The sequence below is a fragment of the Halictus rubicundus genome, chromosome 10, assembly GCF_050948215.1.
Source record: "Halictus rubicundus isolate RS-2024b chromosome 10, iyHalRubi1_principal, whole genome shotgun sequence".
Taxonomy (NCBI): Eukaryota; Metazoa; Arthropoda; class Insecta; order Hymenoptera; family Halictidae; genus Halictus; species Halictus rubicundus.
In genome coordinates, this window is record NC_135158.1 from 7716542 (window position 1) to 7738864 (window position 22323).

The following is a 22323-nucleotide window of genomic DNA, read 5'->3' on the forward strand; positions in this document are numbered from 1 at the left end:
ATAAAGAAAGTGTATTTCGAATGGAACACGAATGTTGGTATTGAAAGGAAGATAAAATGTCAATCCTCGCAAAATTACCACCGCATAAATACCTACGAGAAGGATGTTTTATTTACACCGTGGTGTTATTTTAAGCGGTTCGACTCGGGAGCGCAGTTTAAACGGCGTCGCGCGGAAATGGGGCCGGATAGCTAATGGACGTGGCTCGAGCGGAGGCAGGTTCCTAACTTCCGGGAGCTTATATTGAACAGCAGTGATTGAAACGAACTTGAATCGACGGAACTTCTCGGCCGAGCTATGTATAATGTACACGCGTCTTCCGAGTGTTTAAATCAATTCCGAACAAGTTTCCGCAGTCTCTCTTCCTCTCGATCGACACGAGTGAAAGATGGTTGACATCGTCGGGGGTCGCTTTGTGAATTCTACATGCCGTCGAAAGCGTCGCCTGGCAGCGAGTGGTTGCCTGGCCGTCATTGAGAAATATCGGAATTCCAGACGACGTAAAAGAGTTTACGTCAATAGGAATTTTATTGGCGCGTCACTTTGACGATGTCTGCTTGCTGAGAAAGGAAGAGAGTGTGTGTGTGTGTGAGAGAGAGACACTTTGAAATCCTTGTGGCTGCTGTGCGAAATCCTTGCGAGCGATTCGCGACACGTGCGGCAATATCACCGGGCCGTCGTAACTGCCAGTTGAAGGCGTGGGTAGTAGCAACACCTGGGACAGGGGTGTCAGTACTTACGGAAGTGCGTCCGAGAGGATGCCACCGGTGGTCAGGAAGTGTTCGTTTAGCCCCTGGTTCCGGCGGATGCGAAGCCTCGCAGTCTCATTACCCCGGCAAAATTCTCGCATTTTCCGCTAAATGTCCGTTTCGTGTTAATGAACGACTTATCTTCATATTTGCTGTCACCGCCTGCGCCAGCCGGGAGCTCGTTTACGGAAGTTGGCTAGCTGCTAACTATAGCGACTGCGGAATTAATTGAGATCTCCCCGGTCTATCTTGTTAACCGAGTAAATTCTGGATTCAGGTAACTGCTCATCGGCCGTCTGAAAACGAGCCGTGACGAGCCGGCTCATCTAATTAGAGGAGCTTCAGGGATCGAAATAAAAAGGCCGTCTCGGCTTCGACAGGTTGTCTTGTTAGCCTGATCGGCCAGGATAATATCTGGCCCTTGGAGATTCAGTTTCTTATCGGTTCACCAGATTTTTGTTGAAGTTTTGCTGTATGTGCGATTGTTGGCAATTAATCTGTTAGCTGATAGGATCGATTATGGCCGAATTTTGTACGCGTGCTGAGTTCGAGAATGGATAGTATGGGCTGTAACCCTCAACACCCAAGGCAGGTTATTTATCATTCGATGAAGGTACTGTGCACCTTAAATTTCTCAATATAGCGTGAGATAATTTACAAACTTCAGTCGGACATTTAGGTCTCGCTAGACTGCTTGAATTGTTAAGGAGTGGCGGTTGTGTTAATGTGCCGTAGTAATTATGCAAAGCACCCCAATTACCGGATTTGAATTCGGTTGAACACGTTTCGGCTAAATTGGGCCACTCGATGCAAAAAACATGATATTACAGGTGAGATGCTAGGGCAGTAATAATAGTGCAGAAATAATTGCCGAGAGCGATGAAGAAATAATTAACGAACTCTAGAAAGTTGATTGAAAAATCTGTTAGTGTATTTTCAATATTGCAAGTAGAGATGGTGAAAATGGATTTAGAAAGATGATGATATAATTATTCTTATATGGATTCGTGCAGGCGTAACAGGTATGTGCTCTTTCCAAATCATATGGAATATTTTTTCTTTCTTGTAAGCCTCGTAAACTGAGTATTAAGATCAATAATTTATAAAAGTCGATACAAGTATACATTGTACGAGATAAACGTCAGTCATCCAATTGAATAAACTTTCAACGGGAGAACCTTACTGTAATATCATTGGTGATAAAACTATTGACATCGAACAATATTACAGAACGAAAGTGACCATTAAAAGTTAGGTTCGTGCTTTGAATAAAGCGAAGTACAAATTGGGAAACCAATCAAAGGGACTTAAAGCCTGGACTATAACAAGCACTAAAATGATCACCACATCTGTCAGGCGAAAAGGATATTGCGAATTGTTTCAACACATTGTGTCAAACTTTTGAGCGTAATCTTTGCGAATCTACTTGGCCATGTAATAGAACTATTTGCAAGAGTAAAAATTCCATGTTTCCGATTTCTTGTCTTTTAAAATGATTAACATTGCTAGAACCGAGCCACTTTTTTCAGCACATGAATTACGACAAAAATTGTATAAAATCTGAACAAATCCACTTAGCCACTTTAACTTTCCATTTTCGGTCCCGTTAATGAAATTACTTTGATTTTGTGGGAAATCTCGCTTTTGAAGTGTCGAAAAACCGCACGGTTCAAGAGGCGACCTAATATTTAAAAGAAGAGAAATACTTACCGTGTTATTACAGTCGCGTTAGTCGACCATGGGCTATAAATTAGCTGCAACCAAGCTGCTGCTCCAAATCCAGCGATCTCCGGCCAACGGAGCTCGCGCGAAACGAAATACAGTGTTCCAGAAAGCCCGCCGAACCGGAAGCTCCGTGGGGAAAAAAAAACGCGAACGAGGCAGGATGAAATGAAGACGAGCTCTCTACAAATCCATGATTCCTTTATTAAGAAATACTGTATTGTTCCGACAATCGCAAAACGTTGGTACGAATATCATGGCTCTCGAAGCTATTACGTTCTCGTCGCGTGTGTCCCTGCGTCCACCAAGACGGAGAATATCGCGTGGCTCGCAAAACGATCGCCGACCCGTTCGGATCGGTGTCGCAGATTCTCCCGCACACACGCACACATACACACATACACACACGCACGCACAGTGTTCACCGCTCGTGATCCCCGGCCGACGGCTATTCGGCGCGAGACCTCGCGCTACAAAGACAATCTCCCGTCTTAAAACAACGTACACCGAACGTTTAAGAGAAGTAAGTACAACATCAATGACTGGGTTTCCCCGTCCAACCCCTCGACCCGAGGACCTTTAGTCTCTCGCCCTGCCTCCCTTTCCCCGTTTCGCGGTCAGGCCAGGTCATCGTACCGGCTCTCGCATCGGAACAACCCCCGCGTCCCCGGTTTTCAACCCCCGTCCGTGAAACCGCTCGCCACCAACCGGATGCCAATTGCGCTCGGGACCGTGAAATTTCGCGGACCAAGTAATTAAACGATCGTTCGATCGGTTTACTGGCATGGCGTCCCGGCCGCTTCGTTGAAAGGGAGCATCGCGCGGACGTGTCGCCTGGGTAAACGATCTGCTCCATCGTTTCAGAACGAGTTCAGGGCCGAGTTTCGCACGAGCGAGAGAGAGAGAGAGAGAGAGAGAGAGAAAAAGAGGGAGAGAATTCCCCCTCCCCCCCTCCACGGTATACCCTTACAGTGAAGACGTAGAGACAAAGAGACAGACACAGACAAGATAGACCGGTTTCCCCTGGAACTGTAACGCGTAGACGGACCACACGCAGGTTGTCCAACGAGCAAGATCTGGTTCAAGGTTGCGCCACTGTTGTCGCCACCACGGTTTGCGTTAGAGGATTCGGCCATCGGTGGCGCGGCTGCGTTGCTAGTCACTGGCAGCTGTCCCTCGTTCTTGATGGATCGACCGTCACCTACCGGTTCCGGAACAGTTCGATGCAGACTAGCAGCGCCAGCAGATGGAGGATCGTTAGGTGCAACGGGGACGTGGATGGTCCCGTGGCTGCCAGCGCGTACGCGTACGACGAGTAGCACTCCTTGTAGGACTCGGGGTTCAGCCTGGTGACGATGCAGTAGTGGTGCAAGGCGCAGGCTCCGTTCAACGCTCCGCCGCAGCCCCAAATCTGCTCGACTTCCCGCGGAAGGGACACCGTGTTCGCTTTGTAATATCTGCGAGAACGTAAACGTACACATATGTAGAAACATATGCTCGCACCTGTGTGCTATCTTTAATTTCTCGGATAGAACGCGGCAGTATTAAAATCGTTACGGTGCGGACAAAAGTTCACCTGCCACGGTCTTGCATCGAGAAACGGCACAGCCTGCGAACCGGCTTCTGCCGTTTCTCGGATCAGGGCACTTCTTATTTTCTTTTTCACCCGGGAGTTTGCGAATTTTTCGTATAACTAAAAAGAGAAGATTTTGCACATGTCGAGCACATCTTGTAACCTCAAGTCGATATGGCACACAAAAGGGAAGTTAAAAATAAATTTTCATGAAACACAGCTGTATGTCTTCATAAATCATGGCGTTCTTATAGAAATTTGTAGGTCCCGGGACCCTATCGGCAGAGCTGGGCATCGTAATGGCTCCGCTTTGAAAAGGATAGACAGTTATCATCGTCAACCCGGCCGAAGTTATCAGCGGTCCGGGTAATTATTCGGGAAATATGGAAATTATTAATCCGTCGTTCGACTAGCTGAATGGGGGCGGCATTCAGCAAAGCGAGGCGAGCCTCCCACGCAATCGCCGCATCGGATCATGGAAATGTTGCCCTCACGGTGTCGGGCACTTTGCCACCCTGGGCTGGGTACAGGTGCCGCGTCGCTGTGTAACTTTGTCACGAGCAATTTGCGTCAGTCGTCTGTTAGCGGGCTTTGCGCCCGCCCGCGCCCGCCGGATATTTCAAGGTCCCCCTTGCGAGAAGACGCGACCGTTTTACGGGACCAGCGATGAGCTACCAGCGTTTTAGGGAATTGTTCGACATCGGTACACGCCTCGAACTTCGGAGGAATGTTGCTCGGTTTAATGGGCGGGATGATCTTACGCTGGGGTCCCGGAACAAACGCGAGAGAAGTTTCTGCTCTGATGAACTTTTTGGGGGCGAGGGGCTGGTTCTGCGTTGTGCTGTTCTTGTCATTTTTATTTTTTATTTGAAACTGCAGAACTCTCGAGGCCTTTCTTCTTATCAATTGTTTACATTGAGATTAAATTTTTCAGAGTTTCCTAACACTTTGACTGCCATGCTAGTCGTACGCGGGCGACGCTATGTTTTAACCAAATTAATTTTTCACTGTAATATATTGGACAAAATAAAATTCTATCAGGATTGAGAATATTCAATTTTATTAGGTATGAAACATGCAGAAGGGTTATGGCAATAATCTCTATGACAGATTTCATCGTTTCAGTTTTCCTTTCATTGACCGAATTACTTCGAGTTTGTAGAATTTTGTAGGTGTTACGGTTTGACAGTCAACGTGTTAGTCGACGTTAACGTTAACGTCAACTTTTTGTATGGAATCAAATCTATGAACCTGCGATAGTCGCGGAATTCTTTTCACCTCGATTGCAATTTTTATTGCGATTTTTCTGCAATATTTCTTGAAAGCTGTCCTGTCCGTTCAAATATAAAATTGATATTTCCATTGCCTTCAATACAGATAAAATTTTCGGCTTGATAGTGATTCTTGAATATCGATTTCAGGATAACAAACTTTCTGTCTACTGTTCACAAAGCTTCACTGAAACAATGATTTCTTGAAACACAAGTTACAAATAAATTTGTATATTGTCCTTAGTAACTGCTATTTAGGAAGACAACGTTTTTTCGCATCTGTGAGTTCAAAGTTGCATTATTTTCGAGTTGTAAGAGAGTTTTCAGAATACTTTTGAAATACAACGTGACAGATCATTATTTCACGTAAAAACGACACAACGGTAATAAATCTGGTATTTTTTTTTTTCAGAACGACTAAGCGCCCAAAGCTTTATGAATCGGGTCGTAAATATTTTCGGAACGTTTTAGTAACCTGTCGCGAGTGCCGTCGCTTAAAATCAGGAACTCGGGGTTGAAATTGTCGCTGTTACGGTTGTGATCGTCTATAAAATTTCGGCAGTTCTAAACAAATTCGATCTTGTAATGTTTAGGAGACAACGCGTGTCAGCCTGTGTTGTTTCGGTGCTCGACAGATTTAGTGTTAAATTCGGTAGAAAATAGGACAGGAATAATGTGACACGTCGCCCGTCCTATTAAGGTGTTAAAGAGTGTCTGGTCGGTAATATTCGATTTTTCGCGGGCGGGCCGCCTCAGCTTCGGCATAGTGAAACGCAGATGATCGATGAAACGTCGACGATAGGATCGCGGTCACGCCGTCGCGCCGTTCCCCCGTCGTCGTCGGATCGAAAAATTTGTCAGTGCCGGTAATTCCGTACGTACCTGACGAAAGCGTTATCATCGGATTGCGTGAGCCGGTCAGCCAAGTCGTGAAGAGTGATCGCAGTTATTTCCTGAAGCTTGTATTGCTCGAGTAGAGTGTACTCGACCTGCCAGTTTGCCTTCCCGACTATATTCGCATTCGACAGATCAAGATAGTACTGCGTATAATCCAGGACCTGAATACGACAGAACCAACGGGGATCGTATATATTCGCAGCTCTTTCAATCGAGACGCGTCACATAAATAGAGCGTCACGCGGGCCCGGACAGAGATTATGGACGCCGCTGAACGCGTTTCAACCTACCTGACCGGTATTGGTTTCGAACTTGTACAGTCTCAAACCTGGATTGTTGGGCCCTCCGGGCGTGCTCGGCGATATACTGGGTGCCATCATTATCCAAGATACCGGCAGACCTGGCGGCACGAAAATCGTTTCGTGATCACAAACAATACCAACCGTACCTATTATCTGCTTAGCAGTGACGTTAACCATTGCCCTCAGAGACCATAATCGTTATAACCAAAAAGTTGCGGCATAAGAGTTAACCCTTTAGCACTCGAATGGCGATTGTAAGGCGTCACCAAAAACGGCTATATCATTATTCAAAATATTTTTTACATCATTAAACTTGCTTGTATTTAGTAAATTACTAAACATTTCAGTATTGTACGAGTAAATTCTACCATTTTAAAATGGAAATATTCTAGGTCGGAAGAAATGTTTCGTTTTGGAGTTAAAATAGCTTCGAGTGCAAAGGGTTAATACTATTCTGTAAATGGCTTTTGTTACAGATGAAATTTTTCTAATCATTTGGTGACTACGACGGAATCCATTTTTAGTTATGAATAACTATTATCCACTGTGAAAATTGTTTCCGGTTGCGAATAAGCATTATCGCTTCAATTACTTTTTTTTGGAAAAATTTCTAGTCACTTCCACGACAGAAAAAGTTAAAAGAAAAAGTTCGTTTCGTCTCACGTGGTTCAGTTAAGTATACCCTGTTCATAAAATGTTTGTGTGCGTTCAATCAAAATTATTTTCACACTTCTGTCGCGAATGAACTTATTGCTGAGCCTAACATGTGTTTTGCCACGAAAATGATAAAGAATTCGAAGGATATTTGTATCGACATTCGTATACTTTTGAAAAGTAAAGAAAAGCTGTGTTTCGTTATTCAAATGTGAAAAGATGGTTCTACATTTGTCGATCATTTTCGAAACACACCCTGCACGTGTACAGGGTTGCAGGAACGTAAAGGCGGAACAGTTTTAAAGCGCATCAACCACGTGGCGTGACCAATAAGGGAGCCTGTAAAACGGCAGCGAAGTATTCCTCAGCTAAACGGCTCACACCGGGGAATTTATTGATTATCGTTCTTGGCTCCTGGCGTTTCCAAAGGATTACTTCTATAAATGGAAGTTGATAGTATGCAGCTCGATAGACTTACGAAATTTATGTTTCTTCGTTCGCCGTCGCTATTTCATGTGACTAACTGTAAATCTTCGAGATGTTTCTGTGTGTGCGTTCGGGACACGAAAGCGATATGAGGACTGAGAAGTTAGTACCGATTTTCGATTGGATCATAATTCAGGGTTGAAATAAAGAATATTTATCTTCGGATAATATGCGAGTTTCTCGAAAGTCGGTCGTATAATTGGCAAAAGAAATATATTGGTTTCTCCGTAGCCGAAAATGGATTATTTGCTATCCAAACGTCTTTTGTACGTCTTCATTTTTATTATTGGCAAACGGAAATTCATATTCTACTTTCTATTAATTTTAATTTAATTTTTAAGGTCATTTATTCCATTGGTATCTACCAGACTTCGCGTCTTATTATAATTTTGGTTTATTTAGTATAATTAATTGAACTTTCCAGGATTTAATGAAATCTATAATAAATATGAAACCGTATTTAAAGTCGATCGGTTATATTACCATAGAAATCTAACAGTCGGTTTCATTGATTCAGTTTAAGCGTCATTATTAATCCAATAAATCCGTATGAATATGCGTTGCTTTAATAATTAGATTAAAATTCCACGAAGTGACAACCGTATCTAATTTCCTTTGGAATATGCATACCCGCAGAAAGCAACGATTGTCTCGTTATTTTAATGAAATCTACACAGCTAACGATACTGAAAAGTGAACACCGATTTGACTCAAGTAATCCATCAGTCAGTTCGCATTAACAAATAATCTCTCAATTCTTTTCACGCTATGAAATAATTTTTTTACCATTCCTCTGCTCCGCAGATTCGGTTTGCGACGACCGAAGCTAACACGAATTTCATGTTAAGCTCGCCTACCCCCCGAAAACAGTCGAATTTCAGATACTGTTTCAGCGTCACACTCCAATAAACTCTTTCGTTCTCGCCGTTCCAAAAAATTTCAAAAGGAATCATACAAAAGACGAAAACAGTATATTCTGTATTATTCTGAACCTTTGACGGTAGTGCCTTATATACGTCATGGTCAAAGTCAATTCGCAGTGAAAACGACGGACGTACTCGGTTTATAAAAATGTTTGTGCATTTCTGAAAAATTTTCTGGGTTGCCCAGTCGAAGTTAATCTAAAATACTACTTCTCCTACTGTTCCACCACTTTTGCCATTTTTGAGGTAACTTATCGTCTGATTGAATAAACTGACGAATAAACATCTCAACTTCATCTTTGAATTGTTATTTAAAAACCCCACGAACTTTCGTTGCAACCCATTAATTCAATATCGAGCCGTAATATAATGTCTGCTATAACACGGTTGTTAATGAAGATAGAAACAAATTGTGAAGGAAAGTTTCGCATGGTTTAATAAGCTTTACCATCCTGTAATGCGGCTTTCAACGGAACTGCATCGGTGCAGTTGCAAAGTGCAAATTTTCGCTGCCTCGGTAGTGGAACGATAGTAAACGTAGATGAGTATTGCGAAAAGCACCGAGTTACTCGCGATAGAACTCTAATTACTTTTTAATCAGAATAGCGCGAGCTATTCATGCAAAACAATTATAAAACAGCATTAAACAAAGAAAAAAAGTACGACGACAGTATGTTGCAACTGCACCGATAGACTTCCACAAAGAGCTGCATGACACTGCTAAACCGTCTGACTTGCCGTCACGATTATTTCCTATCGTCAATAATAACCGAGTTACAACTCGGCCCGGTTCCTAGCCACACGGTGTACATGTAGCGTCTACGAAAAGTTGGTGCTGCAACCGGAACGCATTGCCAGCACTGAAAGCTACCGCTCAAGGGGTTAAGACTACAAAGTCCCGCGCGATACACGTTCCACAATTCGAAGTCAACGCCGCCAAGCCACGACCACCGAATGCGACGGGTGCGTCTGTTTTTTCGGCCCTGTAATAAGCGTCTGCTGCAGCCAAAGCGGTATTGAGACTCCGCGCCGCTTGGCGAAGTAAACGTCGGCAGTAAACGCGTTTCAGCGATTCCGCCGTCAAACACGTATCCGCCTGGTGGCAGGATTGAATAAAAGCACCACCGCGGCGCGCATTTTTTCCGTACTTCCGTATGGAAAGTGGAGCGCGTTTGTGCTCGGCCAATACGAGCTGTATATCGTTGAGACAAAAAAAAAAAAAAAAGAAAAAAAAAGAAACGAGGAAACAAACGGTACGAAGAAAGGAGGGAAAGCGAGTGAGAGAAAGAACGAAGCGAAACAGAGAAATAACGACCGCGTTTCAATCCACCGATGACAAAGTCGCGAGCGGAAAAAAAAACCGATTGCGAGAAACGGAGAGTCGCCAAGTGTATCGCAATAGCCGTCGAACGCGTTGTTCGCCGGGACTGGTGCGGCGGATAGGCGGAACGGCCATCGGTTCCGATTTCATTCCGATGGCAGATTAAACGTCGCCCGCGAAAATTCCGCGATCGCGTTATTAAATTGAAACCGCGGGACAGGTAAGAGGAGCGCGCGGCTATAAAAGCGGGGAAAATGTGGCGCGAAGCGAACGTAAGTTACAAGTTATACGGGGCACGGAGTGGGATGGAGAGAGAGAGAGAGAGAGAGAGAGAGAGAGAGAGAGAGAGAGAGAGAGGGTGAGCAGGCTGCTAGCCAGAGAACCGCAGAGTGTAAAAGGCTGAACGGGCGGCGCATCGATTCGACCGAGCGAAGCGGTCGATTCAGCCTGTTCAACCGCCTACGAGCAAGAAAGAATAGAGACGTACCAGTTTTGTGCCGCTGTAAAGAATAGAGACGTACCGGTGTCGCTGTAAACTACGCGGAAGGTATCCGAGTGCCAGTGACCGAAGAACTGCCCGCGAATGATGTCCGCGTACAGCCGGACAAACTCCAGGTATTTGGTGTTGTGGCTCTCGCTGAAAGCCGCCGCGCCGCTGTCCCGCTCGTCCACGCCTGGCGGCGTGTGGCCAACGATGTACACCTGTGGCAGTCGCATAAACAATTTATCACCGACGGTGTCGCACCCTTTGCAATCGTTCTGAGGCATTTATAGCGTAGGCACCAGGGGATAATGGTTCAAAGAGCCTCGTTGGTTGCGATATCGCTCGGGTCTACCGTACACCCCTCCTCAAAAGTATCTGGACGTTTCTTTCACCCTCGTCCCTACCTCCTGTCAGTCTCACACATTTCTCACGTAAATGTGTTATTCTGCCATTTGCGGAACAATTGATCCCTTGCCTTATGACTTTCACTCCTTTAACATTATTTAACCCCTTCCCGTACTTTAACGAGTCTGACTCGTGATCAATATTTTCGCACAAACGTAAACACCACGAGTACGACACGTGGACCGAAAATCTGCCAAATGTAAACATCACGAGTCAGAGTGAATGATTTACAAACGACTGTGTCACAGGTATTTACATTTCGGCTAGTATTGGCACGGGAATAGGTTAATACTGTTCATATTGTTTTTACTATTGTTCCAATATACGACAAAAAGAAATGTGACAACGTTTGTTACAAAAAGGGCCACTGTCAATCTGACAAACACGCGTCCACAACACGATGTCCATATACTTTTGAGCGGGGGTGTATGCACCGTGGAGAAGAGGGGTGTAGCGTGGATACGCGAGCACCTTCGTGCAAACTTAAACACGATGAACGACGTGCGAGGTATATTTAACCGGCGTTGCGTTTGGTCAAGAGGTTGCGTGAGCTAAGTATAGCAACCGTGGACTGGTGGCTATTGAGTTGGGTAATAAGTTGCGTGGGAAGTTGTTCCTATATGACAGGGGATTCGTAACTTACGACACGTATATATGTATTTCGGAAATATATGTATTTCAGAAAAACGAATAACATTTCTCGGGTTGACGAGTTGTATTTTTTATTTTGTGAAAATCGAGTTTTGAAAATTGTGCGGCCACGCGTGCCGTAGCACTTACGAGAAGTAGAATTGGTTGGCCATGACCAGACGCGTCCGACGATTCCTATTCATCAGCACGCGTTACCGAACAAGAGTTTCCTGCCTCGATTTACTTGAAAACGAAGGGTCGAACGAAAAAATGTATCTTTTTACTTAGGTTTTGCGAACAGAATCAGAATTATTTAACGTTGTAATATACTTTTCTGCACCGAAGTTCCGACAGTAGGAATCTCCCAGATTTTGAAATGAAACAGTATAATATTTTACGTTTGCCCAACTCTTACTGAGTGAGCTAAACGTTTACACGAGGAATCTTTTCCTGCATAGTGACTCTTTAATTATGTTTATCCTGGCTCCGTCTATTATTCCAGGAAGCGGTAACATTTTATTAGTACAATAACATTCGCATTACACATTCATAGCGCGAAGTTTTCAATTGGATAATAAAACAGCTCGAAATGTCAGACCCAAATGTACCGTTTCCTGTGGACAGCCGAATTCGAAACAACTATGATCACGGAACTTCTGAAGTACGCACATTTATAGCGTATAAATATCTGCAAACGAGTTGCACATTAAAAACTTCGTTCAAATTCGATGCAGTTCACTTCGGATTTTCCGAAACGGTTCACGATCGAATAAAATGTCGACGCTGTTCGCGGAAACATTCTCAGCTTAATAGCCATTTAATAGTCACTGCATAGTCCACGAACAGCTGTTTTGAACTACCAAAACGAATAATTGATCAAACTTCGTCTTGGCAACCCAGAAATTTTTAACTTGTTTTATATAATCCTGTAGATTCCGACCAGAAAATTCTAAAAATCCAAGTTTCATTCCTAGGAGATCACCGGTTCAAAAGTTATACGTAGATTTAGTTTTTCACAGGTAAGGGTACCGGCATGTTGGTATGTACTCAAGGTCACGCGTCCCCTAATGAACGGAGCCACTAGATGGCAGCACAAGAATTCGGTGATATCGATAACGTAGCTATTTACTTATATATGAACTAGCGCTCTTGAATAAATCAAATCAATTTTTCTATTAAGTCAGACACGTAGTTAATCTTCTTATTCCATTTTTATCTTGCGAAACAACTCCCAATAAAGCGATAATATTAAACAATATCGCTCCTCCTGCATTTTACAGATTCCAAGGAAAATTACACTCCATCTACCAGCGAAACAATTGATTTTCCAGTCAATACGGATAATTTCCAAGTTGTGGTGACACGTGAAGGCACGTATAGCGCAGATAAACAAATAACCGAGGGGCCAAATTTTCCTGTACATTTTCATCGATAGATACAGCACTCCAAGTTCACGATAATCCAGCTATCACGCGGAACGACTCGGAGTAAAAGAATTTATTTAGTCCATAAAAGGAATCTGCGACCTGGCGAACGGGGTCAGAAGGGTGGCGATATTTTTCATGGATCCCGCGGACCCTTCCGGCGAAGGGTTGAACGAGCTCCGTAAACGCGGGTCGGTGAACGTCGGGCTGCATATAATCTGCGAAAGGATCGTCGTGCTCGTGAAAGATTTCGACCGTTTATTTGCCGGGCGAGATGGGTCCGGGCCCGTCCATTGACGAACTTCGCCGCGCCGGGGCCTCGGTCCTGATTGCGTCGCCGACGCGTCGCTTCGAGAATTGAGATGTAAAGCGTGGCTGGTGTCCCCTCGCGTAACGAGAAACTCTCTCGTTAGGATCGGTAAACGGAGGAATATCGTAACTGTTATCCGCGCGTCGGCATTGACTCGGGAAATGCGTATATACAGGCGCGCGAGGAGCCACGAGACAGCTAATCGAGCACGTTCGCGAAATTAGACGTGGCTCGTAGCGATCTTGTTCGGCGCAGCTCCGAGCCTCGCAAGCCTGGTTGCACTCAATTTAACGAGGAGGATGGGATAAAGGATGCTAGGCATGCTCGGAAGCGAGAAAATGAATGTCGGAGGAGCGCGAGGATCCTCCTGGAACGGGATCGATGAAAAAGAACCAAAAAACGAGAAGAGAGGGAGAGAGTGAGATAGAAAGAGCTGGAAAGACGATATAACAGTGTTAATGCTAAAATCGACAGAAACGGTTACGGAACAAAAACAGACCGTTGCAAAAACCGAGAGGGGGGGGGGGGAATAGAGACAGTTAAGTGCTGCAGGTGAGGAGATAACAAAGGATGACGTTTTTATGCAGAAATAGGCGAGAAAGTGTGACGGGTGAGAGGACTGGGAGCGCGGAGGGGTCAAAGAATGAGGAAAGAAAAGGTACACACAGAAACTGAAGCGTAAAAGGAAAAAGTAGCTGTTAGAGTGAGAGAGAGAGAGAGAGCGCAGAGAGGCGGAGAGGTGGCTGGTCGGGAGGAGCGTTATCGGACGGATAAAGAAAAGCTCGTTAAGCTGATAAGAGAAAAAAGGTGAAAAAGTCCATTTCCATTCACACGGAGATTCTTTCTGAACGAATTGCGCCGCCGGGAAAAAGTAGATTTCTTTAAACGGTGAATATCGTCGATCGGGCGCCATCTCCGCCTCTTTCTCCTCGTCCAGCCATGCCTACACCTTCGTTCGAGCAAAACTTTGTCGGCCGAAAGAGATAAGTGTTACGCGGTTCGGTAGCCACGGCAGCTTGGTTCCCTACCGGCATTATGAACCCCTCTCTTTTCTTACAGTTTCTTCTTTCTGCCTCGTATCGCGCGAGCAACGGCGCGGCGCGGCGCGGCACCCTACCGCACCGAGCCGATCAGTTTCGCCTAAGTTTTACTTGTCTTTGGTACGCGTGGCAGCTGGATATTGGACGCCTAGGAACTATGGCCGACACCGCCGTAACTTCCCTAGAAGAGCGATGCAATGGATTTTCCCGAAGATTCGCAGTTTGTCGTTCAGTTAGCGAATTCCCCGACGCCAACCCTCCCTCCTCTCTCTCCCCTCTTCGCCATCCCTCTACACCCCGCCGTGATATTTAATATTTCCCCGGCGAGATTTCCTCAGCGAATTTTGCTATGAACAGCAGCTACATTCCCTATTCCGCGGAAAGTTATCGCTGTTAATAATGTATGGGAGTGCATTAATAGGTATTCCTAGCAGCCCCGCTTGCTAAAGCGTCTTGTTTGGGGAATTTCAGAGCAAGAAGCTGAAATTCATCGAGTTTCGCGGAACAGAAGCACTTTAACAGTTTGAATCTGACAGGTGGTATTATTCGGTTGCTTGAAAGTGCGTTCAATTTTAAGGGATTGTCAGGGGATGAATGCTGCCCGCGGTTTCAGCCTAAATTTTCAAGTTCGCTCGACGTCCACGGGTATTTGATCGTCGAAGGAAAAATGATAGTTGTGCGGCTCCTTCTAATGTAGCTGCAGATCGTCATCGTTAAACTAAAAATTGTACAAGTTAATTGCTAGACTCACCGGCCAGATAGAAGTTCGTTTCTGGTCGCATTAAAATCAGAATTGTACAGGGTGGTTGGTAACTGGTGGTACAAGCGGAAAAGGGGCGATTCTACGCGAAAAAAGAAGTCGAAAATATAGAATAAAAATTTTTCGTTCGAGGCTTTGTTTTCGAGAAAATTGAGTTTGAAAATGCAGCCAATGCGCGTGTTATTCGATAGGAATTGTCTGCTGCGTCTGACCATGACATACCAATTCTACTTCCTACGCATGCTAAAGCACGCGAACCCGACGGATCTTTAAATATTCTGTACTGAACAGAAACAGAAAACAGTACTTATTGTTCATTTTTCGGATTATGTAACGCGTAATCCGTGTTTCCATGAAAAAAGGTTCTCAGCATTTTAAAATATCTTCGTTCTGAAAACTGTTATATTTTTGTCGGTACATGGAAATTATTAAACGCAGAGATCCACTTTCGTTTAACGTTCGTTACACACAGGTGACTGGGAAGATTTTGATTTGGAGGTACGCGGTATATTTATAATATTCATTTATTTTTCCTTTTTCGCGTAGCACGTCCGCAAAGATTGATCGTGGATTTTGTACACCCTATTTCCAGGAGCGGAACTATGATACGGTTTCCAGGACACCTCGCATGCATTGTCCCCTTTTAAAGGACTTCCGTTCCCATGCGAATAGATGGGCGCGCCGCTCGCTTTGAATCGAAACGCTTATATATTAGAAGAAGCCCGAAAAAATCTGGTTTGCAGCGTGAAATTGAACTATTTCGACTGCAATACGGGGAATCGATACATGTGCTCGTAGCTCTTGCGGCTTTTCTCGCGTTCCGCTGGGTAAAGGGAATCGAAGAACTATTCCGTGTCATATCGGCTTGAAAAAAAAGGTTAACTTTCGTTCACAATACACAGGCGTCCATTGTTGCTATCGAAAAATTAACGTCTGCAAATACACAGTTTGTTTTTCAATCAGCGAACATTTCGCCATTAATGCGAGAAAAGTTTGATATTTCATTTGCACATTCGGAACAAGACTTTTCACTGAACTCTGGCCACAATGGTCACGAAGATTTTGATTCGTTGTATTCTGTATTTTAAGGTTATGTTTCGTGCAAAAAATTGTGAAAAGGATTTTTTTATGATTTCATTTAAATATCTTAAATTCATGTCTTCTAGACAATATTTGGGCTGTCGGAGCCTCACTATTCCAAGTTCTGTAATCATTCTACGACCTTTTCAGAAATGATATTGATACGAACAAACAGGAGAAACGCTTCGTACGCTTTTACGGTCGCTGGAAATTGTCCTCGTTCCAAGCTTAAAATTAGTTCGTCGGCGAACGAATTATAGGAAAACGATAAAAAAAGAAAAAATTTCGTTGTCCCAAGGTAGCAGTAAATTTACATTGCACGCTAAGCAGTGATTACTACCGGATAAAAAGTTTTCAGGGTCAGCCCCGGATATGAAAATAAAGGAACGCTGAGCGACCAATAAAGTTTGACTCGGTATCTGAGCAAGTTATTTTTGAAATATTGGTTGAAGCGTTCGCGGCGCGTATCGGGGGCCATAGAAACTAAGTTCGAGCATTCCCATAAACTGAATTAATTCTACGTTACTTGAACTTGTAATCCGCGTTGTAACGGTGTTCATAACAATCTCCATAAAATACTCTAATACTGAGAAACCGTATACGAGTTCTATACAGCCCCGCGATCATGTTCCCGTCCCCCGTATTATTTCGGCCACAACAGGAAATAGCTGTTGTTCCTCCTTCGCATAATTGCAAAGTAATTTCGCCCGTCCCCTTAAAGAATTTTTATTGCTTATTGAATAACTCGTTTACAACGTGTCCAAACTACTATTGTTTTGGCTTACACGGAAGCTTTCATCAACCGTAAAATTACTTTGGTGGCTGTAAACCGGCGGAGCACTGAAACTTGGAATTTCGGATGCTGCGCTACAGTTCCAGTTCCTCGGACCAGCATGAAAATACCAAAATTTACGCGGATTTATCTTCTGCTTTCTTCGACATTTTCGATTATTCTTTAATAATTCAAGACCGCGGATCTTTATGTGAAATGAAAACTCTTAATCTCAGTCGCAACAAATTGGAACGAAAGAAAAATTTGTTTGACTGCTTAATAGGTTGAAAATAATATAAATGTTACTCTGGTTTGTGTTTAAACATTTTAGATTTTAACAATCACGTTATGAGAATTGTGAGCGGTGATTTGAAAACGAAGCAATTAATATTTCCAATGCTACTCGTGCATGCGCAGGAAGTGCATAACGCGGTTTAGCTATTAATGATAAAGCTTTCGCGGGTTACCGAATTTTAATATTACTACGGATTATTCGAACCTAATCCACGATCTCCATAATTTTCATTCCATTCGATGTCATTCGCAAGTTTCTGGTATTATAAACTGCTATATCGGTTCTGTTATTAATTACAGAGCCGGTGCGTGCGATGCGTATATGGAAATTTATCGAACCAATCAAATTTTGATTAAATTCATCAGATTTGTTGAATTCAATTTTTCATTGTAGAGATAAATCTTGCGCCGTTTGAAGAGGCATAGAGTTATATAACACATCATGCCCAATAATTTGAAAATTTGTAATCGATACGGCTATAAATTGGAAACTGTTAATTAGAAATTGTAACCGCTAGAGCCACCGACGCGTTTTCCACATTTCTTGCCTTTTCAGGCTATTTTTTCTCGAAATCTATGGCGTCTACAAATCTACGGCTTTATTGAATGTGCTTCCGGCTACACCTACATTACACGTTATAAATGCCCCGGATAAAGAAAAAACCAACGGTGCGGCTCGAATGTATGGAGCTTAAAACTCGTATCTCTCATGTGCCAGACAATTCCTGTAATTAATTGTGCCGTATAGGTCGTACGAGCATTATGATCCACCACCTTTTTATCGCAATTTTATCGCTCGCAAACTGGCTTTGTAAAAATCCTCGGAAGTCTACGGAATCCAGAAACAGAATCCATTAGCACAACGCTGCCTCACGAATTCGCGAAAACTGTTTGCAATCAGCAAACCCACGAAATAAGATAAAAATCAATGACACATTCTTGTAAATGAATCTCAAATTTATTTTGTAAATTCTTACACGCAACGCAATCATTTCCTCCTAAAGTTTTGAAATTCTATAGTCTTTGTCCTTTCACCTTACAGAGTTTTATGCAAACAAAAAAAAATGATTTTACTATTATTTTCAATATTGTGAGTTTAATATATAGTCGCCGTTAATAGTTACTGTTATCGGTAGCTTGTATAATCAAAATTACTCAATAAAATTTGCGTGATCAAAACAACTGACAATTAATTAAATCATCGCGAAAGTGCTCCATTTGGAATAATCGTCGGTTTACTTGAAAACAGGTTTACATCTGTTAGAGTCACGGTAATAGAGAAATGACCAATTTAAACACAGTTTGAATACAGTAGCATACAGTACGCACATAGACAGAAAATCGAAAAATCACACATCCGATTAAACGTGTTCAGAACACGCGTAAAAATTGGAACTATCGAAACGCCGAACGGCAAATCGATCGCGGCCCGTTAGCCGCAGAAATCACGAGCTAATTACGGAAAAAGCGTGTTAAACGGGCCATTAATTTCGCCGGGGGAGGGTTGGAGGGAGGGCGTGGAGGCAAATAGGTCTCGAAAAAATGTGCGGGATTAGTAACGGTAATTGACAAGCGAATCAGCCGCGTGTCAGCTTTCAGAGCGTCTCGGTGCAACAATAAATCTTTTTCAAGCAGCCGCGCCGTGAAATACCACTCGCCGCGGCATCTCCGGAGATTCCCCGTAGAATTTTCCGAAATCCTGCTGGTCCGTGTGTACCCGGGCTGAACAAAAGATAGAAATCCGATTTGCTCTGGACAGATATAATCCTGCCCCCCTCCCTCCCCTGGCCCGCTTTCCGTCGGTGCGGCGGCGGCGTTGGTGAATTTCTCATCCCCCCACCTCACCCCCTCGTCAACCCCAGGTTCGTAAGTTTCACGTCAAGCGATCTGGAAAGCCGGCAAGAATCTCTCGCGGCCACGCTGAGAAATCGATCGATCCGCCCCGGCAAAACCTACATGTAATACGATTACAAATTACGGGACCGTTTAGACGCGTCAGCGGCGAAACTGACCAATCAACGACACCATTGTTGCCCGCCGACCGACCAGGCCGAATGGCGACGTGATTTTTACCGACTATCGATGAGGCCGTTTTGATTCGAAATCAGTCACCGACCTCCCGTGTCGTCTATTCGAAAAAAAAGGGAACTCTTGTATCTGTTTCTTTTCAGCGGTTATTCTAGCCCAGCGAGAATTAAATTCGACTTTTCCCGTTCCTCTTTTTCAACGGCAAAACTCGGTTTTCCGTCCGGAAATATACAGGGCGGATTTTGGAACCTCTGTTGTTCGAGATGCATGTAAAAACTGGTGAAACTTGGTCGGTGAAAATGTTTATTTTATGGAAAACGCACATTGCCGAAATGCTGACATCGTACGAACATCATACGCATCTACATCCCCTTGTCGAAAGGATGGCATATGCGTATAATACGTTAATATGTATGTAGTATTGTATGTACATGTAGTATGTAGTATGTAGTATTATTCCTAATGCAGCAGCTGTTAATACGACGAATTCCCTAGAAATTGGGTAATTGAATGACGATTTTGATACTCTGGGTCAAAATAGACCCGGACTCCGCCGTCGGAAGATTAATACTAGAAATACCAAGAAAACGAAGCTCCTTTCTAGTTTTCTAGAAATATTAAAAGACTATTTTGGAATTTTTGTGTGATTTGTTATTTCAGTGTATAAACTAACGATGTTTTGAAAAAGCATTTTTGTTAGTTATGTTTTTAGTAGTGGCAAAATGAAAACTGTACAACTGTTTACGTTGCTGAAAGCTACTAGTAGTAAATATAGGCAGTATTGATTTTTGGCCCGTGCCGAAAAAAACTGAATACGTTTTCGGGTAGCAAGAATAAATACAGAGTATTTGTTAGAATCTACTTTTGATATAACTTTCTCATAAAAAACATGTGTAGTTACACATTTTTCCAAACCAAGCATTTTAGCAGAGCTTGTATGAAATCTTAGGGGTATGTATTTTTAAAAATGAAATATTAGTTTTGCACATATACTGGTTGTTCGATATTTAGAGAGACAAACAGTTCTGGTTTGTAAAATAAATAAGGAAGAACGACGATGCGATTTCCACAACCGTAAATCTCTGACCATCTTCCTCGTCAATTTAAAAGCACTATTTTCACTTATGCAGCAATGAAAAATTCTTTATAAAATTTTAGCGGCAACGCTCAGTTAAATTTGAATAGGTCGACTTAGAGAATATAACATTTAGAAGCTTTCAAACAATTTAAACTCTTCTAGAGTACTTTATTGATCCTGTGAAAGTTTTAAGAATACGCACTAGCATTAAGATTTCTAATCTTCACGATTATAAAATCATCAGGAAATTTCGGTCAGACGTTCAAGCAGTGTCCACGTTCGAGTTGCATGAATCGGATAATAAATTTTTCAAGTCTTTTCGTGGGTCCAAGTCTCGAAGTCTCGGAGCGACGAAGAAATGGAGAGAATTCTCCGAAACTCTACGAGAAAAATATTTCTTTGCCGCTGACATGGAAAAGCTATTAAAGAAGTGGTACGACTGTATAATTGGGGAAACGGGGAATAAGCAAATCCTGAAACCCATTATATAAAATGTATTCAATAAAAATTCTCTTGCAACTTTATTTATTAAACTATTAATTGTAACTATTTTATTTACATAACAATATGTATAACCACGTACAAACGTACACCGAGACATGTATTGTCTTTACTTTTTGAAATCTTTCTGCTTAACACGTTAACTGCCACGTCAGTTACATATGACTGACAGTGATTTTTGACTGGGTTTAGGAAATCATTTTTAACATTTTTTTTTTGTGACATATCCAGATAAACCGAATTTTATTAAGATCTTTAGAATTCAGAGGGGTTAAGACAGTTTTGGTTGCATTGATGAAATTACACTGATCTTGTAAGAATCGCTGTAATTGATTTTTGGCACTTAAAGTGTTAACACTAGGTTCACGGAGCACTAAAAGTGACTATTTCGCATTACTTTATAAAAATAACAAGAACGTGCTGCCCACATTTTTAGCAATATTCAAAAAATAATATATACCGATAGAAATAAATTTGCTAAATAATTTCTCATGTATGCATCCTTAGAACATCAATAATTTTAAATTAAAAATATCAGAAACCGGAGATTTGGCGAGTCCCGTGAACCTAGTGTTAAACACAATAAAAACATTGTTGCTCGTCATGCAAATGGGAAGACAACTATACGCACAGCTCGCACTCTATCGCCATTTGCAAGCTCCTTGACCGATTTTCGGCCCGGATTTTGTTCCGAGGGACAGTAATAATCCCCACGGAGCCGTATTTCACCGCGATAGATCGATCTTCGATAGGGTGCGGATGCGAAGGGATGAGAGGGTGTGTTCCGTGCATAGTGGGAGCAAGTTGTTTTTGTCGGATCGCGGTGAATTTTGATGACGATAATGCCGGCACCCCGTCATCGTGCGACCTGCCACGATTCTCGGGTTTATGCGTAACGGGGTGACACGGTCGCTTTCATCTATGTATACATGCGAGCGTGTGCGGCGGCGTAGCAAAGATGCCAAAGGAGAGGACAAGCACGAGAGGAGGCTATGCCTATATCTGTGTATACACGTATGTGTGTATGCGTGTATATATATATATATGATCGAGATCAATGGGATCGTCGTGCAACGGTTTAGCTATATGGATCTCCGTAGCATGTATGGAATTCAAAGTCCTTCCATAATTTATCACCGGCCGTAGCATCTCCAGCCAGGGTTGAAGGATTCGCCTCGTTCTAAACGCCTCGGGGCGTAATCGATAACCGATATCTCGAAGGCGCGTTATCCGACACCACGATATCATCGAAATCGCGGCGGGCATGGTTACCTACCAGTGGCGAATTCGCAATTCGAAGGAACAGAAACAGCGAGCGGATGGTAATTGCCCGGTTGCAGAAATTCGCACATCCTTTGCTCCATCGTCGACCAGAGTGGCGGGAAAGGGTTTATAACTTTGTTGATAGACAGGGCTCGTCGAGTACGAAAGCAGCATCCAGTGAAATGAAACCGTGAAAATATTTTCAGTCGAACGTAAGCAACAAAATTTTGGGTGACAATGTTATCCCTTCTTCCAACGATTTTAATAAGTTGCGTTATCTTCGAAGGTCCATATATCTAAAAGGTTACCGAAGGTTACCCGATAAATCATGCGCCGTTTTTTTCTCCTCGCTTGGA

At 43.2% G+C, this 22323-nt stretch overlaps 1 protein-coding gene across 3 annotated transcripts in view; it reads right to left on the reverse strand.

Annotated features, from left to right (window-relative positions):
* Positions 1-2655: 2655 nt before the first annotated feature.
* Positions 2656-22323, reverse strand: part of LOC143357831 (cyclic GMP-AMP phosphodiesterase SMPDL3A) — a 71570-nt gene continuing 51902 nt past the window's right edge. For all 3 annotated transcript variants that reach the window (XM_076794461.1, XM_076794462.1, XM_076794460.1), the window contains 4 exons: positions 10420-10600; positions 6503-6612; positions 6198-6373; positions 2656-3928 (listed from right to left, as the gene is read on the reverse strand). In XM_076794461.1, coding sequence (XP_076650576.1) covers positions 3673-3928; positions 6198-6373; positions 6503-6612; positions 10420-10600 — 723 coding nt within the window. In that variant the 3' untranslated portion in view covers positions 2656-3672. The remainder of the gene's footprint in view (positions 3929-6197; positions 6374-6502; positions 6613-10419; positions 10601-22323) is intronic.